At 42.1% G+C, this 16,516-nt stretch overlaps 1 protein-coding gene across 4 annotated transcripts in view; it reads right to left on the bottom strand.

Moving 5' to 3' along the window:
- Positions 1–16,516, bottom strand: part of KCNQ4 (potassium voltage-gated channel subfamily Q member 4) — a 149,433-nt gene that overhangs the window by 32,008 nt on the left and 100,909 nt on the right. For all 4 annotated transcript variants that reach the window (XM_075264677.1, XM_075264676.1, XM_075264679.1 and 1 more), the window contains 2 exons: positions 11,283–11,458; positions 5,218–5,343 (listed from right to left, as the gene is read on the bottom strand). In XM_075264677.1, the coding sequence (XP_075120778.1) occupies positions 5,218–5,343; positions 11,283–11,458 (302 nt within the window). The remainder of the gene's footprint in view (positions 1–5,217; positions 5,344–11,282; positions 11,459–16,516) is intronic.

Below are 16,516 nucleotides of genomic sequence, written 5' to 3'. Positions count from 1 at the left end.
TTTGAATGTAGCGAAAACCAAGGAGATGAATTAATGACCTTAAGAAAACAAGGAAGAATGCTACCCCACTCTCCATATACAATAAGAAACTAGAAATACCTGCACTTATATTTGGACAACAATACCTATTGTTATAATGCTGATAATGTAAAATGTACCCCTCCCTGGTTGTTATATTATACTTTGGAGCAGGTGAATACTGAATTTCCTGATGGGGACCAATAAAAATATTATTCTATTTTATTTTTTTCAGAGATGGCCCATTTTTGCTATCACCCAGCAACTAACCACGTATAACAATGGATGCTTCGTTCTAGTTAACAAAAGCAGTCCTATATATACTTTAGAAACCAATATGTGGGGTCCTGAGTCAAACTGCCACTAACTTCATTAAATGTGTTGAGTCCCTTAGCCACAGATTATTGTGTAAGTTCAGGTCTTACAGATATGGTGTTATAGTGCGTGAAATCCTTGAGGAGGGGGTATGCAAAGGTCCTGGGAATGCGCTCTATGTTACAATATGCAATAAGGGTTTAAATTTCTATGATAACAGTGAAGGGGGAGAAGAGGAGGGTCAGAAGGCAACTAATATGGAGCCAATGTCTATTATGACAGGTTGGCAATATTGACCATTAGTCCTTAAATGTGACCATCTCATATATACTCAGACCTTCTCGCCTTTGGTATCTTCTTGTCACAGAAACCAGTGGTTCCAGTAAAGGCTTTGGAGATAAAGTGCCAGAGAGCTTGGAGGGGGACACTTGAGAGTTCTGATTATCCATTAAGGCTGATTCATCTAACTGTAGATTGGTAACGGTATGAATAGTCCCATCGATATATGAGACTCAGAGAATTGTTGGGTACTGCAGCTGAAATATCCATTTGTGGAAATATAGGTTGGAACACACCTTAGTAAACGTCTAGCGATTCTTGAAAAGCTCTAGTGTAGTCAGAAAATAAAAGGATTGTTGTTTCTAAGTGGAATGGAGTTGCCAGGCATCAATATGCTCCCAAGGAAGGCTTATTATTTGTCTATCACTTGTCTTGGTCTGGGAGTGTTTTCATTACGCTGAGATGCAATGTGAGGGGCCTATGGTATTTGAAGTCCAAGATAGTGGGCAGTCTCAACTTTATAAGGTCCCTCAAGCCCCAGTTGAAACAGTAACTGGACTGAACAAATATGATATAAAGCGCTTGTCGACATTAACTTCAGTAAATGGATTAGAATACTTGCTTCTCCTCAAGCGGTTCTAAGTCATCTTTTAAGATTCTGTAAGCTCATCCTCCAAGGAGTTCTGTTGAGATAGTGGTTGCAGCAGTCTCCTGAATGCTGGGACCTATAATGCGAGCAAGATCGCTGGCTAACCTTTTACAATTGATCCGGAGGTACTGGGAGACTGCATCAGATTCCTCCGGCTCTCTGTCAGAGTGGTACTCTCTGTCCAAGAGTGGCTCCATCACATCTTACTATTTGGTTGGAGACTGCACAGAAGTAAGTAGGATGTAAGTTTCTTTTCCACCAATGTCATGCTTAGGTGTTGGGAGTTCAATGGGGTATACCAGGCATTGTTCCTGGAAAGTAGTGAGATTTAAATTAGCAGCAGTACTTGGAGCTTCCATGTCTCTACTTGTTGAAAATGGAACCAAAACTCTTGCTGATTTGGACTCTGTTATTCTTCTGCTGTTGTTTTGGATACTCCTGTATTCCTCTTTTGACCATGCTTTTATGTAGTTTAGCTGGTCTAGTCTCAAAATCCAGAACTGCATCTATTCTCTGACAACAATTTAAACAGTTTTGGGGTGTAACCTGGGTCCTGATCTGCAAAGTTCAACTGCCTTGTGGCAGGCTCTGGTGAAAACCTTGAGGGTGCCTTAGGCTCTACTAACCAGAATGGTGTGGAATTCTAGGTAGTAGTTTTGCTTGCTGTCTTTGATCTGCCAGTTGCCTACAGCATAGTGGCAATGCTTAAAACAGCAATTCCATCACTTGGAAATTAATTAATGGACATCGACAGGTCTACTGCAACACCCTGATTCTTTATTTTTACAGCCATTTTGTAGATTTGCTGATATGCTTTAGTTCATTGTCCTGTCATACGATCCAGTTTTGGCTAAGCTTTAGCTGATAGTTAGATGACCTTGCATTTGGCTCTAGAATATATTGGTATACAGAGGAGTTGATGGTTGACTCAATGGTGCACAAGTCTTGTGGCTGCAAACAACCAAATCATAACTCCCCTACCACCACTGTGCTTGAAAATTGGTATGAGGTCTTATTGCTGATATGGTGTGATTGGTTTTCGCCAATCATGGTGCTCTGTATTATGGGCGAACCTCTCCACTCTTGTCTGTCCAAAGGCATTGTTCAAGAAGTATTTTGGTTTGTTCATATGAAAATATGCAGACTTAGTCTAGGTTCACACTAGCAATCGGTCTCCACTTGGGGATTACGTTCCTCATTTCGCTTTAAAAATGTGGAGAGAAACGATCTGCAAGCAGTACTTCTCCCTCTGCATCTTTCTGCCCTTTCTGGGTGGGAACCGGGACGAAAACTGGCAGGACCTATTATAATTCCCCATAGGTCTGCAGGTTTTCAAGGGTAACCACTTTTTTAAGCAGATCAGATTTACAATCAGGGGAGAATCCCCAAGTGGACCCCCTGAATGGTGACCCAAATGCTAGTGTGAACCTAGCATCAAGCCATGTTGCCTGTTCTTTTGAGAAAGAAAGTGCTTCTTCTAAACCAGTGGTTCTCAAACTTTCTGACAGCAGACCTCCATTTTGGGCAAAACTTTTGTTCGGGAATCCCCACTACCATACTTAGTTTCAATTGAAAAAAAAAAAGTTTGCTATATTCAATCTCTATTCTGCTTTTCAGCTGTATACTGCCTCTGTTTTGCTTAGTCTTTCTTCACACATGCCTGTTACCCACACACTTAAATGATTTTCCCTGCTACCGTCACATTCCCTACATGCTCAGCTCTGCTGTATGCATGTTCTCTACACCCACAGCTAGTTGTACTACCTTCATGTTTTCCTCCTCCACACACAACACTGAGGCCCCTCGTTTTCCTTCCTGCACACGATCGCTCCGCCATACACTCTCAATACACTCAGCGCTACTGCCCACATTGTTTTTCCACACACTCATCTCTGCTACATCCACTTTACTTCACACACTCAACTCTGCTACTTGCACTTTCCCCTACACACTCTGCTACATCTACAATACCCCACACACTCAGTCTACAACATACACTTTCCACTAAGTCTACATTTCCTACTAGTTAGACAGTGTTAACTCACACTAGACAGTCTTGAAATGTGCCAGATTTATCACAGTTCCTGATGTTGGATGATAAAACTGGTGGATCTTTATACTGTCTAGTCAAAGTATATAGCTATTATATTTATAACTATTAGATGGTTTACTTATGCTATGTTTATACTAACATTGCATCCCTATAAGTTTGGGTAAGGCGATCTGAACAATGGAGAGGCGGACCTCTAAAACTGGTTACACACGAAACCTGGCAGACCCCATCGTCGTATTTAAACTAAAACTGGCAAAACTGATTTTCAGATGGAGACTCCGGCACAGGTGTGAATGTAGCCTTAAAGTCAGAATCTCTGGCACAGTTGTGGCACATATTGTTGCAAGATGACTGTCAAACTAGCCTCTAAAAAGGGTTTAAAACTAGATGTCTCTAAAATGTGCCTATTTATAAAAAAAAAACAAAACCAAAAAACAGAATATAGACGCAGCCAGCAAATGTCCCTCACATACCATGAAATTCATGAATATTCTTCAAGCGTTTTTTTTTTTTGGGCCTATTCACACGGTGTAAATGCGTGTGTATTTTGGCAAAATACACGTGTAAAAAATACACGTGTAAAAATAAGACTCCCATTGACTTCAATGTCATTTTTTTACACATGTAAAAATACATGTCAAAATACACGTGTAAAATGTCATTGAAGTCAATGGGAGTCTTATTTTTACACGTGTATTTTTTACTTGTGTATTTTGCCAAAATACACGCGCGTTTACTTCGTGTGAACGGGACCTTTGTGATATTTTTAAGTCACAAATCTTTTGACATGCATTTTCTTGAGTCATTTTTTTTTTACCTAAAGAGAAGTCCATGACTGAACAAAATGCCATATCCTGAGCATGCTGGGATTTGCAAAAAATACTGGAAACAAAATCGCCGAGGAAAAAAAAACTGTGATGTACAATAGCAACATAGTGAGTGAGATCTAAACAAACTTCATCCACATGCTGAGATTAAAACCTGCATAGTAAAGTATCTTGCACAGGAGATTTTAAACCTGCAAAAATAATTAATAGGTAATTCAAAGGCTGAATTCTTTAGGGGCTGAAATCATTAGGTACGTGTGGGTGGCTTGTGGAGTAATGCAATTCAGAATTTTCCTGATGAAAATTCAGAAGTGTGTTCATCCCATATGACCCCAGCCTATGGCTCAATTCATATATGTGCTGTACCCAAACCCAGGAGTAAATCATAGTAGTAAGGGGCAATGCATCCTTTGTTCTGTTTGGACTGTGTAAGCTTTCCTCTTTTATAATCTCTGCTATGATCTAAGAGACCATAAGCATATAGCTAAGGAAGCCGAACAGTCATCTTCTTCATTATAACTGTGTGACAGAACTTGTATAATCATCATCAGTAACTGTCATAGACATTTCTGTCCCTCCTGAGGAGAACTTGTGTGAAACCATCCACACTATTTCATCATATGGTGACTAAGATTGTGACCCCTGGAAAGAACTGAAAGACATGTAATTTTTAGGGGTGGGGTCACCGTAAGACTTGATGAATCAATAGCAGCAAAAAGTCCCATTAATTTAGAAGGGAAAAAGAATAACTAAATAAGGTAATATTAGCTAAATTATATATATACATTGGTGGAATAGTTACATAATTTAAAAAAAAATTGCCAGTGCTGCTTAAAGAATAAAATTGCCATAGACTAGGGGTAATATGTGGCTATGAAACTACAGTCGCTAGTAATCCAAACCTGGAGCACTAGAGACAGTCGTGTCACACCAACTTGAAGGTTGCAAGGCAAAAACATTTACTTTAATATCATGTAATGCAGCAAGTGAGACCTTGGTTATACAACATGCATTGCAGTGATGGTTACCATGTAGCACTAACCTTAGTCTGCACAGTAGAGAAAGTTTTTACTTACCGTTCCCCACCAAAGTGAGTCCGCATACGTTGAAAATTCATTATTTGCATCTTTCTCTGCCAGGTATACCAGGAAGGAGGCAAAAATTAGCACCAGAAAACCAATGTACCATGCAGTGATGAGCTCCTGCAGTGCAAGGAACATATACAAAATGTTTGACAAGTGTTTCCGAAAGTCATATAAGAATTGATTTATTTAGTAAAATAACAATAATATAAAAATATATATATTATGTTGCGTTCATCTGGAAATGTACAAGAGAAGAAAAATCGCACTTTTTTTTTTTTTGACATTTGCAGTAGAATAAGGGAATGGCACAGCAAGAGTTACGCTCTAAAACAGAAGATTTTCTGGCTTAGGCTTTAAGGGTGCATGCACACGATGTAACGTGGCACTGATTCTTGCATGACAACTCATATAAGGATCAGCGCTGCAAAACAGAATCCCATTGACAATGGGTTCTGTTTAGCGCAAAACAGATTGAAATCAGTGGGTTAAAAAGCCTCCCATTGATTTCAATGTTTTACGCACACTAAACGGAACCCATTGAAATCAATGGGATTCTGTTTTGCAGCGCTGATCCTTACATGAGTTGTCATGCAAGAATCAGTGCCACGTTACATTGTGTGTATGCACCCTCAGGCCCAACAAAAACATTCAATGTGCTTAAAGTCATATGGCTACCTCACCAGGAAAATAGAAAAAAATAGCTTGTACAATACAACAATCCCAAAATCAGCAAAACTTTTTACGACAAAACTGACTTAGGTTGGATGGCAATGTAAAAGCTGTGCAAGTGTAAATGTCCAAATTAGGTCTCAAATCGCATGATGCTCTTTTACTTCTGAGTCTTGCTGTATTTCCAGTCAAAAGATCATTGTCCCATAGGGTATTTCCAAAAGAGGAAACAGAATAACAGGAAAGCTGACTTTTTCACAGTTCCGCAAGCTGGGCATGACAAATTGGGCACTGAAATAACATATACCTGATACACCTTTCAATTTTCATTTTGTATCATCCATTGCATTTTTTTTGTAAACCATATTTTCGGTCAAAATGCTCATTATACCCCTTGTTAAAGGGTGCAGTTTCTAAAGTGGGGTCACTTTTTGGATGTTTCTGTTGTATTGGTACTTTATGGGCTCTGTTAAAGCAACATGGCACCCAAAAATATCCCAGAAAAATCTGCCCTCTAATAGCCAAAGGGTCAGTTCACACGTGAACTGCCCGCGCGGGTTTTGACACCGAGAGAGACGCGGTGAGCCGCGTCTCTCTCTTGTCAAAACCCGCCTGCCGCGACCATCGCGGTCGCGGCTTTCCCCTCCGCTGTCGGCTCAAATGAATGAGCCGACATAGGAGGGAGCTGTCGGGGGCGGAAGCCACGCGGCTGAGCCCGCGCGGCTTCCGCCTGAAGAAAGGGCATGTCCTTTCTTTTCTCGGCCCGCCGCTAGCGGAAAAAAAAAGCCCGGTGGTCTACATAGACCACCATTGTAAAGGGGCGGATTTTGAAGCGAAATCCGCTGTCAAAATCCGCCCCTTTGCCTACGTGTGAACTAGCCGAAATAGTGCTCTTTCCATTCTGTGCCCCGCCATGTACCAAATACGGCGGCTTATGACCACATATTGGATATTGTCATGTTTAGAAGTTGTGTAAATGGGAGAATTTTTTTTAATTGGGTAACTTAAAGAGAACTTTTCATGTCCTCAGGCACATGCGGTTTTATATATTGCTAGACAGCCGACAGTGCGCTGAATTCAACGCACTGTCGGCTTTCCTTTTATGTGCCCCAGGGCTGGAGATATTGGAGCCGTTATAGTGGCAATGGTCTCTGCCCAGTGTCAGAAGGGCGTTCCTGACTGTCTGGCTGGGCTGTGAGGAAAGTACTGAATTCAGCGCACTGTCAGCTTTCTAGCAGTATATAAAACCGCATGTTCCCGAGGACATGAAAGGTCCTCTTTAAAGCTTCTCAAAGTTATTGCCACATAAAAATACACATGTCAGTTTTGAAAAATTATCCAACATTGCAGAAACGCAGATTTTTTAGTTGTTATTGCAGATTTTCCTGCAGTTTTCTGAGCCATAGCCAGTAGCTAAGGCCCCATGCAGTGAATTGCTGCAAAAAATGCTGTGGAAAAGACCACAGCATAAACTAATCACATTTTGATTTGCATCTCCATAATAAGGTTATTTCTGCGTTTCTTCATTGGTTACAAAGATTTGTTCCAGTTGCTATTAATGGCTCTTAGAAGGCTCTATTACTGGTTTAGAAGGCATTTTGGTTGGGGCTCACTTTCTTAAAGCCTTACTGCTCTGCGCTATACTATTGTGTTGGGCTGAGCGTATAGTTAATGTTCCCTTGGAGTTTACTGTGTGAAGTTTTAGAAAATTGTCTGCATATGTAGGTGCTTCAATATGTTTTTTTTTTTTTTTTTTACAAAATATTAGCAAAAATAATACTTAAATATAGACATTTACGATATAAATGCACCATAAATGACATTTACACATTGGGAGCTACCATACAGTTAGGGACCAGAGGGTTTCTTGGATAATATAGTAAAGATTATTAATGAACATTTATTTCCTACATTAAAATGAGGGATATTTTAGGTGCAAAAGGAACAGACGAACTTGGGTTCCTTGGTATGGACTGTCCCTCCAAGTACCTTTGGGAGGGGAGGATTTAATTTTGTAAACCTAGAAAACCACTTCAACTGTCCGCAATATTCTAAGGGCCTTACGTTTTAGAAATAAAAAACAGTGCAAATTAGAAGTATCAGCTAATCAAGGGTTGTTTCACCTTCCAACCTGCACTGAACATCAAAACTAGAATCTGGATACTATGAATGAAACGCGCTTTGTTAAAGGGGTTGTTCAGCCTATTGATACTGGTGACCTCTTTAAAGGGGTTGTCCCGTCACAAGGATCCTATCTATAATGCTTGTAAATGTGAATGTAAGACTTTTCCTAAATACAATGCTTCAGCAAAACTGCTTTGTTTGGCCACTATCTCACTTTATTCATTTTTTTGTGGCCACAGCCCTGACCTAGCTGCTCCTGAGTCAAGTGATGTGTCTGCCTGCTCTCAGGGGGGAGGGAGGAGGGGCTAAGTGCACGGGAGCGAGCCTGGAGGGGGGGGGGGGATAGTTTACCCTTTGGGGGACAGGTGAAGCCTGCAACATCTCTATGCTTCTGCCCTGCATGAAGCAAGCAGCGGCAGAAGCGATGCTGTTATTCCGGGGGGGGGGGGCGGAGGAGTGGAATAACAGCATCTCTTCTGCCGCTGCTTGCTTCATGCAGAGCAGAAGCACAGCGATGTTGCTGGCTTCACCTATGCCGGCATCTAACTCCCCGGCATCCGCTGTAATAGGCGGATGCTGGGGACTGTTAAGACGCCGGCACAGGCACATCGCTTGAAGACAGCAGCGGCAGAAGCGATGCTGTTCCGCTCCGCTCCGGGGTCACATATGCAAAGCCAAGCGGCGAGATGCCGCCGGCCCTGCGTGCAAGATCATACACCAGTCTAACCTTCACAATGCAAATACAGACCCGCAGGGTGTTGGGTCTGTATTTGCATTGTGAAGGGTAGACTGGTGTATGAGCGCGCACGCAGGGCCGGCGGCATCTCGCCGCTTGGCTTTGCATATGTGACCCCGCCCACCAACGACGAGACAAAGCCGGAAGACAGAAGATTTTAGAGGAACGAAGACGGGTAAGTATGCGACATGGGAGTACCCCTTTAAGATAAGCCCTCAGTATCAAAAGGCTGGAACACCCCGGAACAAAATGCAGCGTTTTACAGTCACTGCAATCTGGTTGGAATTCTAGCGAATTCCATCCACACCTTGTAGTAAAATACATGCAGCAGACATGCTGTGATTTCCAACACTGTCAAGGTTTTGGAAATTGCAGCATGTCAATTATACATACGGAAACACCAGCAGTTTCCCTGTAGTTATATAACAGAAGCAGTAAGCCTGCAGAGGAAACCTCTGCAGACTTTCTGTGAAAAGTACTGCGGGAAAACTGTGATGTGCTGCTGTCTCGGTTTTTCCCGCTACACTTTTCTGCTGCAGCCCGCTATGTGGGGTCTAGGCCTAAGGGGGGGGAGGGGGGGGGGAGTTTCCAAGACTTGAATATTGATGCTCTGTGACCTCTTTCCTGTGCTGATGATGTTGACGTTTAATTCTCATTAAAGTGAATGGGGCTATGCAGCTATGCCATGCACAGCTCCTATCTAATGTACGTTGTTGTCCTTCGTATTCAGTGAAGTGACTGAAATGTTCACCAGAATGATGTGGCCTCTTCAACCAGCTAATCTCTGGCAGTTCTGGATATCAGATCCTTACTGATCACATAATGATTTCCAAAGGACAGGTCTTCAACATACAAGTCCCAGAAATTCCCTTTAGGCCGGGGCCCCACGGGCCGGAAACTACGTGATTTGGCCGCGGCGGAAACGCCACAGGAAAAATTGTGGCATTGTACAGTACTTGCAAAGGGGATGGGATTGATGTGAATGCCAAGCCCACTTTGCAGAAAAAATCGCAGAGTGGACACGCTCCGATTTCCAAAGCCATTGCGGTTTGGAAAATTGCAGCATGTCAATTATATCTACGGAAACGGTGGTTTTCCCATAGATATAATTGTAACAGAAAGTCAGCGGAGGAAAACTTTGTGAACTTTCTATTCAAAGCACTGCGGGAAGAACCGCAATGCGTTTACGCCGCGGTTGTTCCGGCCCGTAGGGCCTTAGCCTTAGGCCCCACATTGCAGAAACACAGCTTTTTTGTTTGCGTATTTTTTAACCAAAGCCAATAATGGCTACAAAAGGAATGGGAATTATAATGGAAGCTCTTAGGCTCCGTTCCCACGGACTTTAGAATACAAACATTGATTGACCTTTTCAAAGGGAATTGTATGACTATATGATGTATTTTATATTCCCTTGATACCATGCTTGTTTATAGAATTATGCTATCATGTTACCTATGGAGATTATCTACTATTAAGCAGCTTTCACTCTGTGGTTTCCTCCTGCTTTATATACCTTTGGTTTGTAGCCATTTGATATAGTATATATGTTCCCATAGCATGTTATGACACTTAGCTTAGGCTTTATATTAAGTCAGCTTGATGTTTTAAAATACTCTGCTTTTGATAATATTTATAGGACCCATATACCGTATATGTGTAATTCCACGTGGTCTTATGTTGACTTCATTTGCATATGTTTTTCTGGGTCTTATTATTATATTGCATTTCCCTTGAACCACACTATCGTGTTTTTTAGGAGGCATACACATATATGTATATTAAGACTTTAGGTCTGTAAACTTTTTGTACTACAGCAGGGGTGCTCACACTTTGTCAGCATGTGAGCTACTTTATAACATGACCAAGTCCAAAGATCTACTACCCACTTCTTGTGGGCGGGCCGAGGCGTTTCTGTGGACGGGGCATGTCTGTGGACGGGGCCGGATACGTGGCAGACACCAGAGATCCCTGGCTGCATCTCGCGATCGACCCATACGTCCATTGCGATCGACCAGTAGATCGCGATCAACGTATTGGGAATCCCTGTACTACAGCAACTTATCGGTTACTTACTCATAGATATTTACTTACCTTGCCTGTAAAGTGCCCACGCCTGTTTGATGGTTTTGTGATACTAGAAACCAATTTTAATCATTTATGTGTATTTGTGCATTTATAATAAAATTTATATGTTGTTATATAAACTTTATAGTATTCTCTGGTTCGTTTTTCTGTTTATCCGTTCCCACGGAGTAACGCGCCGCTCATTTAGACATGTAAACAAGTGTCAGAGCGAGGCGCTTCAAAACAGATCCTATTGACTTCAATGGGTGCCGGCTTATGCGCGCTACCCATTGAATTCAATGGGTTATAAAGCCTCCCATTGATTTCTGCAATGTGGGGCCATAGCCTTAAACACAGGTTATTATACTTTACATAAGTCTTCATTAATTTCTACTTTATATTTGGTTAACTGTGATATTTTATATAAATACAGAATATTACCTAACATGCTCCAGCTCCTTACCTTACTGTGAGCATACACCACCGAGCCCAACAATTTCCAGGTTCCTCCCCTTCGGTCCATACGCACCATACGCAAGATCTGCAAAAATCTCATGCTGCGTAGGGCTGAAGTTGCAAAGATGTTACCTTGTGTCCCAGCAGCGATGACTGCCAGTGATGCTATTAAGACTATGAAATCTACAACATAAGGAATAATAAAATAGTTAAACGATATTACTTCACACTTGCTGTTTCATATATAATAATAATGTTTACAAACTTAGGAATAGCTAATGTCAGTGTCTGGAAACAGAGTTGAGAAACATCACCTAAACAGCTGCTAAAGAAAAACAATTACCTTCCAGGGTCAATGCACACAGAGTTTTTGGAGAGGAAAAAATCCGCTTCAGGAATTAGTGTTTTTTTCCTCCAGCACAGTGTATGGTCCTTGAAAAAACCGCTAGCGGTTTTTGAAGCATTTTTTCCAAAAACTGTCAAAAACCGCTTCTGAAGGTTCATATAAGTTGAAGTACTGTCAAGAGCTTATTGGTATAAAGCATTGTCGACAGCAAAGAGAACTGATGTTAAGAGTATAGTTACACACTTACATATCCTGGAGACCTCAAAAACACCACATCAAACAGTACAGTTCACGAGACTGGCACCTGTACAGCGCATTTTACCTTCATGCATCATATATGAAAATCTCAGCTGTGACTTTTCATGAAATATGCATGTCCTGACTAACACCTGCAGATTAAAATAGGTCACACACACATTTAAAATACAGTATTCCCAGTGGGCTTCTCTGCAGATTTGCTGCATTAGCCACATAGCTGGTCACAAACTTCTCAGGGATATTGTGTTTGCCTATGCTTAGATCAACAAAATGAAGTAGTTGCGAATACTACAAAATCACTATCAAGGATTTATTACATTCTGTACAATTCTGAGGCAACTTTACATGACATACATGAAGAAGTATAATGTTACAATACTATGCATTAGCACCACTTTATATACACTATCGGTTAAAGGGATTCTATCATTAGAATCCTTTTTTTCAGGCCTACCACTTCGGAATAGCCTTAAAGGGGCTCTATCATTGCGAAAAGTCATTTTTAGATAAGCACATCCTTGCATAGCCTTTAGAAAGGCTATTCCACTCAGACCTTTTGTATGTAAATTGTCTCAGTAGATTTCGAACTAGTCTGTTTTAAATCATATGCTAATGAGCTCCCACCATGCACTGGATGTGTCTCATGTGTGCATTGTCTGCTCTATGTGTACAGTCCTATGAAAAAGTTTAGGCACCCCTATTAATCTTAATCATTTTTAATTCTAAATATTTTGGTGTTTGCAATAGCCATTTCAGTTTGCTATATCTAATAACTGATGGAAACAGTAATATTTCAGGATTGAAATGAGGTTTATTGTACTAACAGAAAATGTGCAATATGCATTAAACCAAAATTTGACCGATGCAAAAATTTTGGTACCCTTATCATTTTATTGATTTGCATACTCCTAACTACTTTTTACTGACTTACTGAAGCACAAAATTGGTTTTGTAACCTCAGTGAACTTTGAACTTCATAGCCAGGTGTATCCAATCATGAGAAAAGGTATTTAAGGTGGCCAATTGCAAGTTGTTCTCCTATTTGAATCTCCTCTGAAGAGTGGCATCATGGGCTACTCAAAACAACTCTCAAATGATCTGAAAACAAAGATTGTTCAACATAGTTGTTCAGGGTAAGGTTACAAAAAGTTGTCTCAGAGATTTAACCTGTCAGTTTCCATTGTGAGGAACATAGTAAGGAAATGGAAGACCACAGGGACAGTTCTTGTTAAGCCCAGAAGTGGCAGGCCAAGATAAATATCAGAAAGGCAGAGAAGAAGAATGGTGAGAACAGTCAAGGACAATCCACAGACCACCTCCAAAGAGCTGCAGCATCATCTTGCTGCAGATGGTGTCACTGTGCATCGGTCAACAATACAGCGCACTTTGCACAAGGAGCAGCTGTATGGGAGAGTGATGAGAAAGAAGCCGTTTCTGCAAGCACACCACAAACAGAGTCACCTGAGGTATGCAAAGGCACATTTGGATAAGCCAGCTTCATTTTGGAAGAAGGTCCTGTGGACTGATGAAACAAAGATTGAGTTGTTTGGTCATACAAAAAGGCCTTATGCATGGCGTCCAAAAAAAACTGCATTCCAAGAAAAACACTTGCTACCCACTGTAAAATTTGGTGGAGATTCCATCATGCTTTGGGGCTGTGTGGCCAATGCCGGCACTGGGAATCTTGTTAAAGTTGAGGGTCGCATGGATTCCACTCAGTATCAGCAGATTCTTGAGAATAATGTTCAAGAATCAGTGATGAAGTTGAAGTTACGCTGGGGATGAATATTTCAGCAAGACAATGATCCAAAACACTGCTCCAAATCGACTCAGGCATTCATGCAGAGGAACAATTACAATGTTCTGGAATGGACATCCCAGTCCCCAGACCTGAATATCATTGAACATTTGTGAGATGATTTGAAGCGGGCTGTCCATGCTCGGCGACCATCAAACTTAACTGAACTTGAATTGTTTTTTAAAGAGGAATGGTCCAAAATACCTTCATCCAGGATCCAGGAACTGATTAAAAGCTACAGGAAGCGACTAGAGGCAAAAGGAGGATCTACTAAATATTAATGTCACTTTTCTGTTGAGGTGCCCATATTTTTGCACCGGTCAAATTTTGGTTTAATGCATATTGCACATTTTCTGTTAGTACAATAAACCTCATTTCAATCCTGAAATATTACTGTGTCCATCAGTTATTAGATATATCAAACTGAAATGGCTGCTGCAAACACCAAAATATTTAGAACTAAAAATGATTAATATTAATAGGGGTGCCCAAACTTTTTCATAGGACTGTTTGTATAGCAGAAGCTGTTGTGCTGATTAGAGTTGAGCCGATCTTGACTTTTCAGGATCGATTTTAAAATCCGATTTCCGATCATTTTTCATTCGAACCCGATCTCGATCCCAATTCCGATCCCAATGTAAGTCAATGGGATTTTTTTAATTAATCGGAGATCGGATTTTAAAAGCAATCCTACCCCCTGGTGTCCACTTACCTCCAGAGATGGCTGGTCCTGTGCCCCGTGCCTTTATTCTTCGCCTCGCTGCTGCTCCACGCTGCTCTTCTCTCTTCGCTGCCCCTTCCCTGCCAGGTTAGGAGAGTGTGGGCGGGTTAGGAGAGTGTGGGCGGGTACTGGGAGGGGAGACGTCACGTCTCCCTGCCCTGTACCCGCCCACACTAAGTCACAAGCCCCGCCTACCTAGCGCTTTAAACACTAACCTGGGAGGCGGGGCAGCGAGGCAAGAAGAAGGAGGGCACTGTAGCAGTCATCTCTAGAGGTAAGTAGCTGCTAGAGATTTAGTTTAGCCTTCCATTCGAATGAATGAAGGCAGCCGGCGCGCAGGGGGTTAAGGCTGTGTGTCGGCTGCTTCCATTCATTCCTATGGAACTGCAGCGGAGCCTTCACACTGAATACACATTGTATACTCAGTGTGAAGGCTAAGCATTGCATTGTGGGAAAAAATCACCTATCTCGATCCCACATAAAAAGATCGTGTTCGGAATTCCGATGGCGATCGTGAAATTTTCTCGATCGCCGATCGGAATCCGATCTTTTCCGAACACGATCGCTCAACCCTAGTGCTGATGGCTCATCTCTGCTATACATACACATAAAGCAGACTGCGATCACAGAAACGTCTGGTGCACGGCAGAAGCTCATTAACATATGCATAAAAACAGATTTATTCAAAATCTACTGAGGCAATTTACATACAAAAGGTACGTGTGAAATAGCATTTCTAAAGGCTATGCAAGGATGTGCTTATCTAAAAATGACTTTTCCCAATGATAGAGCCCCTTTAAAAAAGGCTATTGTTCCCCTACCTTTAGATGTTTTCTCCACGCCACCGTTCCGGTGATATTCACGGTTTTCACTGTATGCAAATGAGTCTCCAGACAGCACTGGGGGCGTCCCCTGTGCTGCCTACAGACTCTCCAGTAACGCCCTCCATCTTCTTCTCATCTTCAACCGAAAGCGCCGACTGTGCATGTGTGGCGGCCATCTTCCTGTGGCTGAATGGACAATCGAGTAATAGGCCACAGGAAAATGGCTGCTGCACATGCGCAGTCAGCACTTTTGGTTGAAGACGTGGAGAAGAGGAGGTCGTGAGAAGAAGATGGAGATTATCGCTGGAGAGCCTGCAGGCAGCACAGGGGACACCCCCAGTGCTGTTTGAGTGCAGGGCGACCGCCCCCAGTGCTGTCTGGAGACTCATTTGCATACAGTGAAAACCATCAGCAAGTGAAGACATCTAAAAGTAGGGGAAGAATAGACTTTCTTAAGGCTATTCCGACGTAGTAGGCATGAAAAAAAGGATTCTAATGATAGAATCCCTTTAAGGCAAACCTCCATACTGGAATAAAAAAATATATAAGTGCCTATAGGGGATGATAACCTGCTATTAAATTTCCTACGATCTTTTATCTTGGCTGCTTTTTAGCTCCACTCCACTAGGGCAGGGTTGTGATCTGTGGTTACAGTTTAGCTATAGTCTAGAAGTATGGTGTAGTCTGTGACAGGCCCCATCTCAAATCATTGGTTCCGGCTGGTGTTCTCCTCCAAAAGAGCAGGAAAAAAATTGATGTATAATTTTTTGACAGAAGATTGAGTTATTTGATCATTGAAATGTCTGCCTTTTTCTATGTTAAGAAGTGTGGAGCTGATGCTATCAGTGAGATAGCCTCCCCTCCATGACTGTGCACACAGAGATACTGTTATGTCAGTCCAGGTAGCTGCAACGGGGCTAAGGGATAGCAGTAGGGAATCTCGCCCTGCACTACTCCCACTAGCTATCCCGGTCCCTGCCTCACGGGTGTGGGTCGGCTGTACTCAGGCTAAGCCTGACCCCGACAGCTCCTCTCTCACTGACACCGTAGGCCTAGAGGGAAGGGGGAGAAGGAATGCCCTATAAGATCTCTAGGGACTGGAGACTAAAGGGGGTCACCCCTAACGAACAAGTGAAGCTGCTACTGACAGGGACTGACAAGGGTGTGCGCTGACTAACAACACAGGAAACATGTAGGAAAGAATTCCCCAAACCAATATGGGAAGGAACCATACACTAGGAAACAAACACAGGGAAACTGAGTAGAAATCAAAGGATAAGGCAATTCACTCACA

This window comes from Leptodactylus fuscus, chromosome 2 (assembly GCF_031893055.1).
Source record: "Leptodactylus fuscus isolate aLepFus1 chromosome 2, aLepFus1.hap2, whole genome shotgun sequence".
NCBI classification, from domain to species: Eukaryota; Metazoa; Chordata; class Amphibia; order Anura; family Leptodactylidae; genus Leptodactylus; species Leptodactylus fuscus.
The sequence above is the reverse complement of the archived record's forward strand: the minus strand, read 5'-3'. Positions and strand labels throughout refer to the sequence as shown.